A 16,619-nucleotide genomic window follows, 5' to 3' on the forward strand; every position below is an offset into this window, starting at 1 on the left:
GTGTTAGAGGCACAGTATGCTTTTAGGTAATGTGAATGAACAAGAACACATTTCATTCATTCGCGGCACTTCCCACAAGTAAATGCTCAGATATAATTTACGATAACAATCGCATGACTCAATAGCTTGCTTTTTATTGCAGCAATACTTGCACACTCACACGCACAGAAAGTGAATGATTCAACTAAGCAACACTGATCAAATCTTCAGCGTTAATAAGCATCTCTTTGTCAGAGGGGAACTGTGGTTAAAAGTAGTAGCCTTGTCAGTTCTGGTGTTACTGGTGTTAAATCTGACTTCCTGGGTGATAAATGTATTGAAAGCCACACTGCAAGGTACAGCATTGGTGACTCATATAGTGACTGTCTCACACATCAGAGGTGTTAAACAAGTTTGGTAAAGGACAACTGAACAGAGGCACGCTCTGTGATCTCAACCTCCAGTTACACTGGCCTGTGTGACCTGGTTTGACCTCTGAGAATCTGGACGAGAGCATGTGGGCTGCACACTGTATGTGCTTAATGAGGGGTGTTTATCCTGCACAAGCCTCATTCCTCACCACCACCAGCCTCACGGTTTAAGATGCTCCGTGGCACTGGAGCTGAAGACAGTAATGACTTCAAGTCATGCTAGGTCAAGTTGTTTACAGTCTTCTCAAAACAAACTAAATGAGCCGAAAAGATCTTCCAATAAAGGTAAGGAGCTGATGCTAACGAGCAATATTTCTCCTTATAAAGCTGCTTTGATAAAGACACGCAAAGGCAATTCTGTTTTTCATCCTTTAATTGCAAGTTCACATGGTGATTTATCCACTGGAAAGGGTTACTTAGAAAAAAAAAACTGCATTCTTCAACATTTATAATTAATAATGAAATGTAACATGCTCAAGTATTTTTGAAAGTTTAAACTCATTTGTGCAAGGTAGCTAAAATGCACTCATTGTGTAATTATTTTCAATGGGCATCAACAATAATAGATGTGGTACTTGTTACACCACAAGATTCACTGATTATGATATCAGGATATTCTGCATGTCATGTCTATGCACTTTAGCTTTTCACCCATCATTTACAGTAATGTTGAAATTCAATTAATAGAGAAATGAAATGATGTGCGAAAAGCAAAAAAAAAAAAGGATTAATGATAACATGCAAATTCACATATATCATTTGGTGACTACACACACAAAATCTTTCAAAATGTACAATTTCACTCAAATTCATGTTTAATTTAAAACTTTTACTATAAACTAATGGCTATAATCCTCAAGCACAAATAAACACTAGAAATGCAAAGACGAACGAACAGGTCCAAATATCAAATAATTGAATTCAGCATTAATAAAATACAAAAAAAGAGAGAATACACAAAAATATGTACAAAACTCTGCATGTCAAAAATGAAGATTCAATACATTACTCACTGAGGAAAATGTCAGGAAAAATCCCTTCAACACTTCAGAGGTAAGATATTTTGAGGTATGAGTGGTACAGTGTGGTCCAAATGTCTGAGACCACTTCCTGTTGGACCCCACTGTATTACATTTATTGATTCAGGTTGGACTGACATATGTAAACAACCATTTCTAACACAAATTACAAGTAATCAAAAACCTTCATATACAAAAATGCGCTGCTAAAGAAAATAATATGTACAACACTGTAAGGCTGAGTGACCCTGAACACCTTCTTTGAATTGTGTCTGGCAGAGTAGGAAACTCTTTGGTGCGTAAAAAACACTAGAGCTAAACTTTGAAGACTGGTCAGTTAAAAATCGTATCATATCCACCCCTGTTCCCCCTGTATCAGTCAGCATTAGTCAGGTGAAAATTTCCCAAAATGTCCCTTTTTCAGAAAGTGATAAAAAAAAAAACAGCTTTTTATTTCAACTGGATCAACATGACTTTGCAGTTAACCAAAGGCAGGCTGAAATGTGTTTCATACATTATTATGATATCATAATATCCTAACCCCCAGAAGTTAGTGGAGACTAACTGAGACTAATATGGACTTTCTGCAAACTGTTCTCAAAAGGCAACATGTCTAATATATCTGTAATTTAGTTTAAACTCAAATACAGTATATACATTGTACATTGCATCGGCACATATTTTACAAGCATAAAGGTACAAAGCAAAAATTGAACAGCTATAGATAGATTAAAATAAATATCATACAGTATATGCTGGATGAGTTAATTTGACTTAGAGATGCAGCTTGTCTCACACTCTAATGGCATCTAATGGTGAGGAGATATGGCTGAGCCTCCTTCCACAGCACTCAAACACATCATGTTTCTGTAAATGCTTCAGACGTGCATAGGCCAATCTGAGTTTTGAGGTGTTTTTTTTATAATCTGCTATGCACATGTGCTTTTGTCACTATACATTTCCTCTGAGTTTTTTCAATTGCTACTTAATAATATTAATATCACTATGCAGATGATACACTGGTATGAATAGCTGCTGTGTTAGCCTCATTTAAACCCAGCACTAGTTATTTTCATCCGATGGTCATACGTTTTGAGAGATTTCTTAAGATCTGCATTTTTGTCAGGTTCTCTCTTATGTAATATATTCTACTGTATATCTTAATATGCCACTAATCAGCAAAAATAAACAAATATAAACATATTTCCAGTTTTGGACAAGCAATTGTAAACAAGAGTATAGTTTGCAAATGCAGACTTGTCAGTTTCTCTCTTTCTATCTATATCTGAGTGATAAACGTATTTTGTTTTGTCTCCTCAGCGTAAAGTAATAAAATACTCCACTATGCATAGTGCTGCAGCTCAAACAAGTGAAAGTGATGGTGATGGTTTCTTTGGATTGACGTTTCCTGCCTCTGAAGGAAGGTGAGCACCGGCTTGATGGTGAAAACCTGTGAGGGAGGAGAGAATACGTTACCTGGAGAACATTTCATTTGTTTTGTAATGACTGTACTTACTGCCAGACTCGTTCTCACCTGTTTGTGACGGATCCTAGCCCGACACCCAGCTGTGTGTGGTGGTCTTCACCCTCGGCGGAAACCCATGAGAACCAGCTGTGGGGTCAAAGTTAAAGTCCAGTGCCCCACCGTCCATGAGGGTTTCATGGAGGACCGACTCCATGTCGCATTCTAGCCGCTCGATGGACATGTTGTCCAGGTCGCTGGGCAGCCGCTCCTGATGACCGTGAGGGTGAACCGAGTTCAGTTCCCTGTAGCCGTTGCTTCTGCCGTAACTCACCGAGACATCGTTAGTGTGAGCTGGGTGTCCATGGGGCAGCTGCATGCATGTCCTCAGGCCGGTCATTCGAGGAGGGGCCCCTGAGAGACTACTCAGGCTACTCAGCGGGATCATGTTGCAGCTATTCAAGTCTCGTGAGGTTGAAGGACGCTGGATATGTATAGCTTGTGGACTTAGGTGAGGAACTGGGTGACTCTGAGGAGGATTCATCATTTTTACTCTACTGTGAGCTCCAGCATGGCTCTGGCTGCTGTAAGTGGGCATTAGGCAACCTCCCCTCCCAACCTGAGACACCAGCGTATCCCTAGAGGACATCATGTCCCTGCTGGCATCCGCATCCGTGGTCAGCAGCTCTTTGAGGAGGCCGGCGGAGCAGATATACTGGTTCTCGTAAGCCCCAAAGCTTGGCTTGGTCTCCGCCAGTGTCTGCATGGGAGCAGGGTTGGGGTTAGGGAGCGACTTCATCCTCGCCGGACCGTACATGCACTTTCGGTAGTCCTGTTGCGAGTGTGGGGTCAAGCCCGGCGAGCTGTAGGGGCTGCTCTGAAGCATGGCCGCACCGGAGGAGTGTGAGGAGTCAGAGCCCAGTGGGGAGTTTTTAGGGGACAGCAGGTTCAGGTTATCCAGCAGATTCTCCATGACGTTCTCTGGACCGCACTGGACCAAGGACCCGGTCACCTCAGACAGGCTGGGCAGGGTCGGGGTTATCTTGGTCCCCGGCGCTCCAGGATACATCATGTGGCCGTCGGGCTCCCCCAGGTCTTCCTGTTCAGTCGGGAAAGGTGAATGGTGACCGCTCAGAGTGCTGGCATCGGAGCTGGTGCGCGTCCTGAAGGAGCTCCAGGTTTCAAAGTCCTCGTTACTGTGGGAGTTCGGGCTTCCCAGCCAGTTAGAGTACTGGGAACCAGGACTGGCAGCTCCGCCCTCAACCCCTTCTTGTAGCGCCATCTGGCCCGGAGAAAAAGAACAATACCTCACATAAGCTGTCATAAACAACAGTGTGTTATGATGAACTTGGATTCAGCAGACGTGTAATGATAGACATCCACTATCTGATTATTGTATAAATAAAAGGAACTGTACCTTTTTCTTTGTTGCCCTTCCTCTGCTCTTGGCAAGCTTACTGTTGTTGTCCATGGAGGCGGCTCTGCGTCGAGGTGACTTGCCGTTCTTTCCTCCTTCTGGGTTCAACATCCACCAGGAGCTTTTTCCTGTTCCCTCATTCTGTATGCGCACGAACCGACTGTGCAGGGACAGGTTGTGTCTGATGGAGTTCTAGATGGCAGAAGAATACATTAAGTGTACGTTGTCTCTGGATGTCATTAGTCTGAAGAGGCATACAACAAAACTATTCTTTTTTTCAGTGGTCGTTTATGGTGGCATTGGGCATCTATGAAGTGTTTTTCAAAGGTTTGCAATTTATGCAAACACATGCCAACAGTGTGTTACAAAAAGTTAACTCGTAGTCTCTTAGTCACCTCTAGTTGCTTTTCAATGGGAACTAAATGAGAGGGTGTTTGTAATGTTTCATACAGAGTGGAGAAAAAGCTTAAGAGGCTGAGTGTGACGTAAAATCCGGCAGATGAACGGCACGTATACATCCACATCCTCTGCCAACAATATTATGTCTACTGAGCTTTTTCCACTCCCTCTTCACTCTCTTTAGCCGCAGAAACAGTTCGCTCTGGAGCATGGGACCCACGGATGGATGGGATATGTGGTGGCAGCTATTTTACTCTAAATAAAGGATTTGCTGCCTACAATTTGGGTTTTAATGATTTCACCTGAATGAAAAGGGAAACTCGGGTTGAAGGCTAAAGAAATAAAACTGTTTTCAAAAAATGTTTTCAGTTGTATCAGATTCAGCCTCTTCTCCTCTGGCATGAAGAATTATTCCAGCTTTAAGATTATGTATGTTGTTTATCTTTTGTATTGCTCACTACTGCATAATACAGTACTACAAGTGGTGCTTTTGTTTGGCTGGTCTGTCGCCCACTGGCCCCCTCACAGTTTGAAATGTTCATATGTTTCCTGTGATTTCCACAGTTTTATCAGCACAGCCCTATCCCCACCCTTCCACTGGGAGCAGCATCGCTCCAGCAAACTGAAAAGACAACACAAGAAGAGAATATTTTTTGCTTTTAGGAGACACGCTACAGAAAATGTTTGATCAGAAACATTACAGCTGTTGGATTATGCTCACAAAGATCCAATGTTGTCTGTGTTTTGTCTCAATGACGCAACTGAAATAAGTAATTCAGAAAGCATTTCTTTGGTTTTACCCAAATGGCCTCCTTGTTTTTTCACTGTGGTCACATTTGTCCTCCTTATGCTAACACAAACACACCTAAAGCCTCATTCAGCCCGTTTTCTCTAATGCTATGTTATGAACCTTAAAAAGGATGCGAAGGCACCTCCTGCGGTAATTCTCTCAGGAAGAAAAACAACGATGATTGGGGATCAGTGAGACGGTCACGCAGGACACAGACGTAGTGTACTGTTTGGTCTCTCTGGACAAACTCTTCCTCGTGTGCAGCTGATGGCTGTGCTGGATGGAAGCTACAATAAAACACCAAAGAGCAACACAAGACGAACTAGCAGGGAATTTCCCCTAAATACCCATGTGAACCCAAAAGCAGCTCCCTGCAGTTAGTAAAGCCAGATGTCCCCAACCACAGGATTCACCAGGGATGTACAAAGCATGGAGATAAAGACACTCACTGAAAACAACACACAGATTGTCTGAGTGTGTCTGTGAAGTACTGGTCTTGGGCTGTGGACAAGCTTTCAGCAGACACATTCAGTTCTTATTAATCATCAGAATTTGACTCACATTCAATCATTACTAATATGACATATACTGTAATTATATCTTCCCAGATTTTGATTTATTACCGAACAGTTCATGTGAATAATTGTGATACTTTCCAACAGAATAACTATTTCATGATGAGGATAGTTCAGTGAGGTACAATACAAAGTAAAGTGTAACCATGGCCACCAGACCAAATAATAATAGAAACTTAAACTCTAATTTATGGATGACTGGCCCTATACATAGGCAGTGGACCACGGCAAAGTTCAACTTCAAGCTATATCAACAGTAGCCCTCTGAAGCCTTATCCTGAGAGTGGGAGCGGTGAGCAAAAGGAGGTTACAGAGTTCGGAGTGAGGATGGGGAGGGTGGCAGAGTGAGATGTTTTTGCTGGCAGAGCCGGGGTCAATGAGTTCACTGTGTGCTGAACACGAGCTCCTCAGCCGGCGCTGACAGAGACATGCAAACAGGTTGAATGGAGCAGGAACAGAGAGCGGAGGAGAAGCATCAGATATGACGTGCTGGGATGGACGGTCTCCCCTCTGACTCACCACAACAGAATAACCCCCCCCCCCCCCCCCCCCCCCGCTCCACCCTACCCCACCAACCGGACTCCTCCCTGCTCTTCCACTGACGTTTAAATGAGGCTTCCTGTGTCAGAGGACATCCTGCACAACCAGAGGTGCGTTAGGTGGAGTCGACACAAAATACACGGTTTACTCTGACTTGTCTTCACTTACTTCATGACCTTTTCTCCCCCTTTTTCTGTCTTTCTTTTATTTGATCTCAAACTGTAAGCGAAGACAGGAAATGAGTCATTAGTGGAGGACCTGAGATCGGAGCAGCGCGCTGCACAGACCTTTTATTCTACTCACGAAATGACATGTCTTGCTCACACATGGCTGAGATCACTGGTGATATGCAAATGTCTGTAGCCTCTGATTAGAGCCCACAATAGATCATGGACTGCATGACTGGGCCCTGAGAAGAGGCATTCTCTACCCCGCCTGGGATAATCCTTGTCTGAGACAGACCTCACCTCAGCCCAAAGAGAACAAAAGACGTCCCCTGCGTCACTAATTCATGAGGTGCCCCACTCGCATATTATTTCTCTGAAAGCACGACCCAAGGTGCATTATATGTTGCATTGTGGCTAAATGTCTCTTAAGACGTTTTGTTATGGCTCTCATGTTTAACCAACTTTGAAGACCTAAAATATTTGCACCTGTAGCTGCACGACAGCGGGGCGTTAAGAAATCTATATGATCCTCACTGACCTCTCTTAGCAACCAGGGCATTTCCCAGGCACAGATTATGGAGGGCTGTAAGTGACGTACGTTTTTAGGAGGGAGGATCCATTGAGTAGCTACAGCAGTGGTCCAACACAAGCTATAACATACATACATACATCACAGTTATTACAAAATATTGTAATATATTGCAGCTTTGTCTTTAGCCAATCTCAACTTGAGGACAAAAAAAAAATATATATATATATATTTTTTTTTTTTACCTTTAAATTGATTTTCAACATTAATTTGGTATCATTCCTGGCTTTTCATCAGCCCAAGTTCTCTTAAAATTTTGACCACCATATCTGTAACAAATCTAACGTGCGAAGGAATAATGTCACTCTGTGAAGGAACAGCATTTCTTTCTGAACAAAAACTGGCGCTATACTGAAGAATGTGTGAGTTTTAATATCACATGGGCCCTAAGTCATCTGGTGCGAGAACACCTGACAAGGGAAAGGTCTTTTTGCTTGTGACAAAATCTATTTTCAGTTTGCCCTCAGAAGTGCCATAATGCTGGGCAGCACGCTGTAAATGCAGGGCAGCAGAAACCTGTTGTCTCTCTACAGACGGAGCTGTTGCTGCCCAGATGAGATAATTGGCTGGACTTAAAAGACCTGCATTAGATTACGGAGAGACCTCCACCGTCTTACAGCTCTTCCAATTTACCCAATGATCTCTTAATCATCTGTGATCAGTTTCATCAAGGCTCACTGCAGCAGTACGAAATGACTCCTCCTACTGGACTTCAAAACAATCCAATCGACACAGCTGCTGTTTCTTGTGTAGCGAAGCATGAGGCTTGCAGTAACGGTCGCAGGACAAGTAAACAAACAAGGCCCAGTTGCAGGGACAGGTGCAGCCTCAGTGAAAGTGGCCTCGCTTGCAATTGGTCCCAACATTTCACATTCAGCACCAGACAAAACCACAGACAGGACACAGGATCTCCCAGGAGGCCGACTGCTGGAGAGCAGCTGCTTTTCAAATCAGTAACTCACTTTAATATCATTGATGAGGTCTGATGTCGAGCTAGTGGTGGTGAAGGACTGAAAGGAAGAAAAAGACTTTCTCCTAATTTGCATTTACTACATGCAAGACTAAAATATTACAGTGAGACTACATTGCTTTTAAGAGAGGATGATTTTTTTCACTAGTAAAATGCTGAACTGCTAAACGACAAAACGCAGACTTGCTCATTTCAAAAGAGTCAGAAGTTGTGTGATGTATTTCATGGTCTGATATGACAATTAGCTTACAGTGACTAATTTTCAAACTTTGATTACATCTGTAATGTACTGATTTCTAACGTTATCACCGTGCTACTGCTAAGATATGCTTCACCATGTCACAAAATAATATGTCAGTGGGTTTATTGCAAAAATGAAATAAGCAAACACACAACGTTAGTTGAAATGTTCATCTGTGAGATATTAAAACATGTAACAGAAACAAGGTCAGCAAATTACAGTAATACAAGTTATGCAGCAATACCGCAAATTGGCTAATATTAGTTAACATTAGCCACGAGCAGCACCAAACTAAGTAGATGGCACAAAATCCACAAGTAGGCTATATAATGGTGCAATGGATTTAGTCAAACGATTCTTTGTAAGAATGAGAATGATTAATTTCTTCTTAATTCCGTGGTTTCACTTCGAGCTAAATGTAATTTATTATGCGGTTATTAAATGTTATGTAACCATTTTATTACTTCTAATCAAGGCATCGTTGACCTCAGCAGTGGGTTCAACTGCCCTCCAAGCATTGTTTCCGAGAAGCTGTGCAGAATGAGGCAAAACACTGGAAGAATCCCCCATAAATCAAAACATCAACAGTGAATCAAGGAAGTTTGCTAATCTTGCCTGTAACCACAAAGAAGCTTGGCTGTGGCACACCAATCTGTGTGTGTACGTGTTGGCTGGGTCCTCAGCCGTGTAGGAAATAATACTTCTGTTAACTAGCTGATTGTGTGGCTCACGTTGTCGGTGCCAACAGCAACTTCCTATTAGTGTTGGACAGTATGTCTGAAATTAGGAATCTCTGTATCAATGATTATTTTTTCACTAGCAATACATAATAGTCTATGTTCAGTTTGTTCCACTGGTATGCATGACATCAGCTTAACTCTTTGCACATGAAATACAAAAAACTTCACAGAAAGCGCAAACAAAACAATGTCGTCTTTCAAAACTGTTGTCACGCTGCTGCCGCAACAGAGCAGTCAGATATCTGGGGTGAATAAAAGAAAACAGAGCACTTGCTGAGATTACAGTAAAAGTAAGAGCCACTTCCTGACACAGTCTTCCTGTGAACCACCCCCCGCCCCCACTCTTCTCTTCTGACCCAAGAAGTGCAAACCGAGTTGAAAATGAAAATGAGCCTGAGAACAAAGTTTTCTGTTACAGTTTTCTGTGGTAAAAAGGTGAGCACCGCTGCTGCTGCAGAAGAAGAAGAAGATGAACCCTGCAGACCATGTCGCCTCTTCGTGGCTCCAGGCACAATGCAGGCAACTTCATTAACACTGAGCATCAAACTGACTGACCTACTTCTGCAATGGCTTCAAAGTGGGACCATGAAAGGGACCGGAGAGCTTTGTGTTGGGAGTTTGGCTTTAGATAAACAAGGAGGGGGGAATTGAGAATATAGACACAACTACGTCCTCACATGATGAGCTGTTGATTACAACAACAACAAAAAAAACACACAACCCCAATTAAATGATATGAAAATATCCTTAAATAATGAGGCGATTAGAGACTTAATCTCCAGTCTTTATCAGTCTGTCACACATTCTTTACACACTTTTCAGGCTAAAAAGGCTAACTCATTTTTACAAGATTTAGCCGCTAATCTCAATCACTTCTGACCCTGTTTCTCTTTCTTTGCACCATATTTCTTTGCTTCCCCCAGCACAATGTCCTTTATATTTTGAATAAAGGCTTTGAGGCCAGGTTTCTTTTTGTGAGCATAATATACAGGGAGGATTATTATCGTGCACAGGCTGGAGGTCAATGCAGAAACCGACATGCCACAGATTCCACAGACTCACACATGTGTAGACAGCAGACTGTACACAGGCCTCAGCCCACTGCCAGCCAGTCAGCTGACAGCTCTGCTCCTTCCCTCAAGCCACGATCGCTCCACTTTAAAAGCCCCTGCCCCAAGCCTCCCTTTCTTCATGGGGTTACTTGAAGCATTCAGTGGGCCTCTTAAGTTCAGGGCAGACCTCCCTTTTTAACCTTGTGATCCAAAGACAAATAGCTGGCAGTTATTCAGGTCTGTTTTATCCTAGCCTCTTTCAGTAGCTGCTGTCTTTTCTTCTGGCCTGTGTCCCCAAACTGAGTTCATGGAAACATCTCTGAGGATGATTCATTTTAAAATGAATTTATAAATAAAACATTAAAAAAAGATTAATAATTTCAAGTTCACAACCAGGGTTTGTCACATTAGCATGCTAAAAGCAGCTAACAAGCCTCTTTGCTTTAAGTACATCTGAGACTGGTGTGAATGTCAAGTATTTACAGTTGTATTTAACAAGTTGGTACCAGCCTCCCTGATGGTTCCCATTCATTTCTGCTGAAGCTACTTTAGACAGAAAGAGTTTGTTTCTCGACATGGATGGAACTTGCAATACAAAGAAGAATTATTGAGCATGTTTGCAGCTGTAGATGTCCTGTCATCACCAATACAAATACGTCTTTTATAATGATGATCTGTCAAGAAAATGGTTTTAGAGCCACAAGGGATTTTTCTTCTTCTTTTTTTTCTGCCACAAGTGGCTCCTGTGGCCAAAACTGCATGCCAAACCAACTGATAGTTATCCAAAATTTTGGTTAAAATCACAAACGTAAACCTCACGTTAGTACTTGGAATACATTTCCATTTTTTTCAACAGTTGTTGAGCTGTGTCCATCCTGACTGAAATCTACTCAACACTTGTGTATCCCACATTTATACACAAGTGTAACTTATTGTTGACCAATTTAATTGAGACACCATAGGAAATAGGATCAAAGTCAGAATAGGTATAACTGTCCTCCGTTGGAGGGTATTCCAGTTCACTGACACTGTCATCTACAAACATTATTTAGTACACGAGCATCACCTTTGATTCTGCTATAACTTGCACTAAATGTGGGCTGCATGACAGTATGCATTTTACCAACTCCGTAGGTCCACTCGTGTCCCGTGATCGAATGGACGTGGAGTAGATTTTTCCACTGAGCAAGTCCACTCATCCTGAATAAACACTGTCTACCACTAATTTCCACATATGAAAACATGAAGCACCAGGTGGCAGCAGGCATGTAGGGGCTCCTATGACATCTACAGGCCTTATATGAGATTTGCTTTTGCACATTTCCTCACATTCAACAAAGTACCTCAGTTAATATATTTAGCATGTAATTTACATGTTTTGAAATGAATAGAGAATCTCACTGCCAGTTGAACTCTGTGGTGTTAGTTCCTGTTCCATCATTCAAGGTCACAGTTCACTGAGAAAAACAGTGGCAGCACCAGTAAGATGGTAAAGTACCTCAACATGCTGCACACTTCCACCCAAACACCCACTGATATCTCAAGGGAACCAGTGCTCCCAGTTAGAGGCCCTCTGTGTCTCACTAAGCGGCCAGCCACACCGTTTTTTTGGAGGGAAAACAAAAAAAAATCTCCACTGACATGAGGGAGACAGGAAGCTCTAACAGCACCAGTATCGCCTCCATCCTGCCCTCCACCCACCTACAGTTTTCTAGGTGGAGTTGTAATAATCACTGAGGTTCAAACTGAACGCCCTCCACCCACCACGAGGTCTCTGGCTTATCTCTGCCTGTCATTACAACTCATATATGTGGATTTAAGAGTCAATACAAAGGCCAGGATGTGACAAATACATAATAAAGTGGACTGGAGATTTCTTTTTTTACCATATGGTGAGAAGGCTGAAATGGAATAAAAATGACTTCATGTAGAATTAGATGCACAAACATGGTCTATGGTCTCTCCCTTCTTTTTTTCCAGTCCTGACCCTCGTGTTTTGCAGGGCGGGGATGTTAACACATGGCACTGTTTTCCATCCACTAGGCAGGAAATGCATCATAGTTCATTGTGGGGGGACTGTCGTGTTTTTTTAACAGGAAAGTGTAAAAATAACTATTAGCCGGTGGTTCCAAGGCCCGGTGAGCATGCCAGCATTCAGAAATGCAGAGACTGGAGCAGAGATGTGTTTAAGATAAACAAACTGGAGCTGTTGTTTTGGATGAAAAGGTGTTTGCAGTTGTATTAACGAGAAAAAATAATTATAAGAAATTAAAGATTATCAGATGAATTCAGTGTGATTCCACTGTGGGACTTAAAAACTACTGCACAACTGCAGCACAGGCAACAGAATGATTGTATCAGTGCACTCTATATTATTATAACACTACATCAGGGGCCAGGACTACATGGAGCCCAGACTCTCTCAAGATAAATGGCATCACAGGATGGAAAATTATCTTAGGTGAGATATGACGATTGTGATTACATGTATATTATGTCGCCACCAATCCCAGTTAATCTGCAGATATGAAGATGTGAAACTAAGCATGAGATAGTAGCACCTTATGTTGCACAACCATCACGCAAGGGGCCATCACCAGGGCTTCAAACTGGGGAAAAAAACTTAAGCAATACAAAATAAATATGTTGTTTAAAGAGCTGCAGGGATAGGTCCAATAATTTAGAGATCTTGGTCCTTGGCCCTAAAAATGAACAGTCTGCAGACTCTCTGAATTTCTCTTGAACAAACACAAACACCTTCAGCAAAAGGCCTGCGAGAGGGCACGGAGGGAAGTGACACGATAAAGAGCTGCAATCCCTTTCTCCAAGCTGCAGCATCCGCTGAGGAAACTCTAGAAGACAGGAACACAGAGATATGAGCGAACAGCTCAGGAATGGAGGATGTTTGACGTAGTTCCCAGCATCCCTTTCAACCAGCCCCTTCCCCTCCGACACACTCCCCAACACTGATTGAACTGTTTGTGTCGCCTCCTGTTATTGTCGAGTTAGCTCCGAAACGTTTACTCACACACTGCCTCCCTGGAAAATAATCTGTTTGTTTTCCCACCGACCAGTTCACCAATGTTAAAGAACATGTGAAGGAAGAATCACAGAAAGAGGGAGCTTTAGCAGAGCCAGTCAGTCATGATGCATGCTGTGATCAAGCTTTCATGTGGGGTGTAAAACAATGGAAACTATATTTGATTGAGGTTCACAAAGGCATTTCCTGCCATAGCTTTAAAATTACGACTCACAAGGATGCAGGGGTTACAGGAAGGGCTGAAAGCTGAAGTAAGAATTTGACTTTTGTGTGCGTATGTTTCAATTAGCGTCTGCTACTGTGTGCAGATAACTTTCTTTCTTTTGTCCACAGTTATTTTTTCGACCTTTTTGGCTAACTTCACCTCATTATCAAGATCTGGAATAACATGCACCTTTATGGACAGTTCCTATTTCTAAAGCCTTTTCAAATACCTAAGGAACTTAAGGAAATGTTGTACTACTCTTCTTGTGACAGCCCTGCTCCTCCATACTTGTGGGGCCATCAGACAAATGCTCTTCCATCTTGTCCCTTGTACTAAATATGTCCAACACATCTCCAGCTTCGAATTTTCAGGACAGTACGGGATTTTCCATGAGTATGGAAATGCTGCACAGACCATGAGTCAGTGTGTTTTGCAGCAACATTGGAAAGTCTGCTCAGGAAAAGCCATATCTGAAACCTGCATCCCTGTTATTTTACAAAATCTTTATTATTTTTTGCAGGAGGCTGACTAACCTGTATGGAGATAAATATTCCCAGGGGGTTGGGTGTATGGGATGTTTACATTCACATGCCGCCTGGTGCTTTGCTGATTTAGAGCTGTATGTTTTCTCACTGACACAGCAGAGAGGCGTGCACTGCCACTGACAGAGGAAACCGCTCCGAAACTTCAAACGTTACTGAGATGCTAAAGTTCTGCAGCCAAAAGAACAATCAGGGTGTTTCTGAAATCACGTTATTGGTTCATTTTATCACCGTCTCACAAAATAAACTGCATTTACACTCTCTCTCTCTCCGAAATGGGGAAATGGGAGAAAAATTGTAAGAATTGTTTCCTGTTATTATATTAGCGTACTACTCATGCCTGGTGTGTGACCATCACCACTTAAGCTGAAATAAGATTCAAAGTAGCCTAATATTGAAAAAATGTATTCGTTTCTGGCAGAAGTGACAGTTTATTTTGAGTATTACAGTAATTTTACACCAAGCATCTCTATTAGTCATAACGAATGGAGAGTAATGATGTGACATTTACTGCATTAACACTTTTACCAAACCAGGTCAACATACAGGTTGGAAAAGTGCTGGTACTTTCTCTCTATCTCTCCCTCTCTGAGTTAAAGGTGTCAGTCACATCACACCGACCACATCACAACAACTGAGGCTCCTCAGGTAATCTGCTGTTTACAGTCGACAGAAAACAATTGCTGTGACATCACAGACTGCAGGATATAGGAAAAAACACAGATGTTTCCAAAACAAAACACCTGGAACTCTGCCATCAGCGATGTTTTTATTTATACCTGTGATTTTCTTACTGTGACATAATAAAAGGCCCATAAATCCACAATTTATCTATAACGCATCAGCAGAGCAGGAGGAAGCTGGTTTCTGAACTTCTGTGTAGACTAGATGGACATAATTCCCAGCATCTGTGAACTTCTCTCACCATAACATGCACAAAGTGTAAAAAAAAAAAAAAAAAAGTGCATTTAATGATCTGACAGTAAATGGTTTGTCTTTTGATTTCTCCACTTCCTGCACAAGAACAAGAGCAGATCAGGGATCAGTAGCTGTGTTGTGTGAACAGTGCTGTTCCTATCTGTTGCATTCAATTTACACTAAGCACTCTGCACTCATTGACCAATATAACAAAGGAGTATCTAGGCTACTCTTTAAAAATAATTTGCTTTGGGGCCATCTGCTACTAAACTGTGTGTTTGAGTGTTTACTTTTAATTTGACAAATGCAAGAGGAGTAAATGTTGTTTTTTTGTTCTTTTTTAAACCCTGCACATATAAACCCTCTGAGATTCATCCTACACCACTGACGCTTTAAGACACTCACCTTCCAGCCCGCAGAGCTGTTGCTGTCTCCTTTATCCTTGAAGTAGGGCACACTCTTGACCATCCACTCGTAAATCTGAGACAGTGTCAACCTCTTCTCGGGTGAACTCTCTATCGCCTTGGTGATCAGGTCGGCGTAGGACATGTTCCCCCAGGCGTTGCGACGGGACGAGCTGTGGCCGCTCTTCCTCTGCCCGGAGCCGCTGCCCAGGGGCGCAACGCCTGGAGGAGGCACCTGTTGCTGAGGAGGAGGCAGCTGCTGCGGCCCCGGGAGCTGCTGCTGTTGCTGCTGCTGCTGCTGCTGCTGCTGCTGCTGCTGCTGGAGGTGATGATGCTGGTGATGGTGGTGGTGGTGATGAGGATGCACGCTGTTTCCGTCTCTACATTGAAAATCATTGCAAGCCACGGGCTGTTTCTGCTCTGCGTACTCTTCGTAGTCTTCCTCCAACAAGCCGAGGTTGCTGATGAACTCGCTGTTTCCTCCCGGCTCCTGCTGCACCGACGGAGCCGGGGAAGATGTGTTGGAGCCTGCCGGGTCGATGAGCTCCGGTCGGGGCAGCGGCCAAGTGCACGATCGAGGGCGAGAGAGAGGCTCAAAGTCCGGGTCTATGTCGACCGTCTGTGTCTGTGGCGGCGGTACCTCAGCCATGTCAGGGTCAGACCGACTGTCACATAGACTTACACGTGAGATATGTAAAAAAAAAAAAAAAATCTAATAAGCAAAACACACACAGGGAAGTTGCAAGAAAAGGCTCACACAACAGACTCCAGAGTGAAGATGCCGCAAATTAACTGAGGTCTGCAGTCAGAGCGCTTGTTCCGTTCAAGGTCTTCACTGAAGTTCACAACATCCTGCACCGACTAGTTGCAGCTCTCAAGTCTGGCGCTCTCTCTCTCACTGGTAAGTAGTACGGAGTCTGATGGTGCATTCACGGCCCACTCACAGGCTCCGTCTTCTGGGTTCTACAACTTCTACAACTCTACAACTACAACTTCAAGTACAGAAATCATGCCTAAAATGAAATCTGAAATCAAATGTAGCCTATATTGCATGTGCAATTATCTTCTTTAAAATTGGCTAAGATAATTTATTTGGATATTATTAGGCTACTAATACCACACAGGCCTATGTATTATTG

At 42.8% G+C, this 16,619-nt stretch overlaps 1 protein-coding gene across 1 annotated transcript; it reads right to left on the reverse strand.

Moving 5' to 3' along the window:
- Positions 1-798: 798 nt before the first annotated feature.
- On the reverse strand, positions 799-16,345 carry LOC310996719 (forkhead box protein O1-A-like). The gene is made up of 4 exons (XM_083986174.1): positions 15,482-16,345; positions 4,309-4,500; positions 2,964-4,173; positions 799-2,879 (listed from the first exon to the last, which is right to left on the reverse strand). Exons 1-3 carry the CDS (start codon positions 16,127-16,129, stop codon positions 2,980-2,982), a joined length of 2,034 nt encoding a protein of 677 aa, XP_083842300.1. The 5' UTR covers positions 16,130-16,345; the 3' UTR covers positions 799-2,879; positions 2,964-2,979.
- Positions 16,346-16,619: the final 274 nt, after the last annotated feature.

The sequence above is a fragment of the Trachurus trachurus genome (assembly GCF_905171665.1).
Source record: "Trachurus trachurus genome assembly, chromosome: 14".
Taxonomy (NCBI): domain Eukaryota; kingdom Metazoa; phylum Chordata; class Actinopteri; order Carangiformes; family Carangidae; genus Trachurus; species Trachurus trachurus.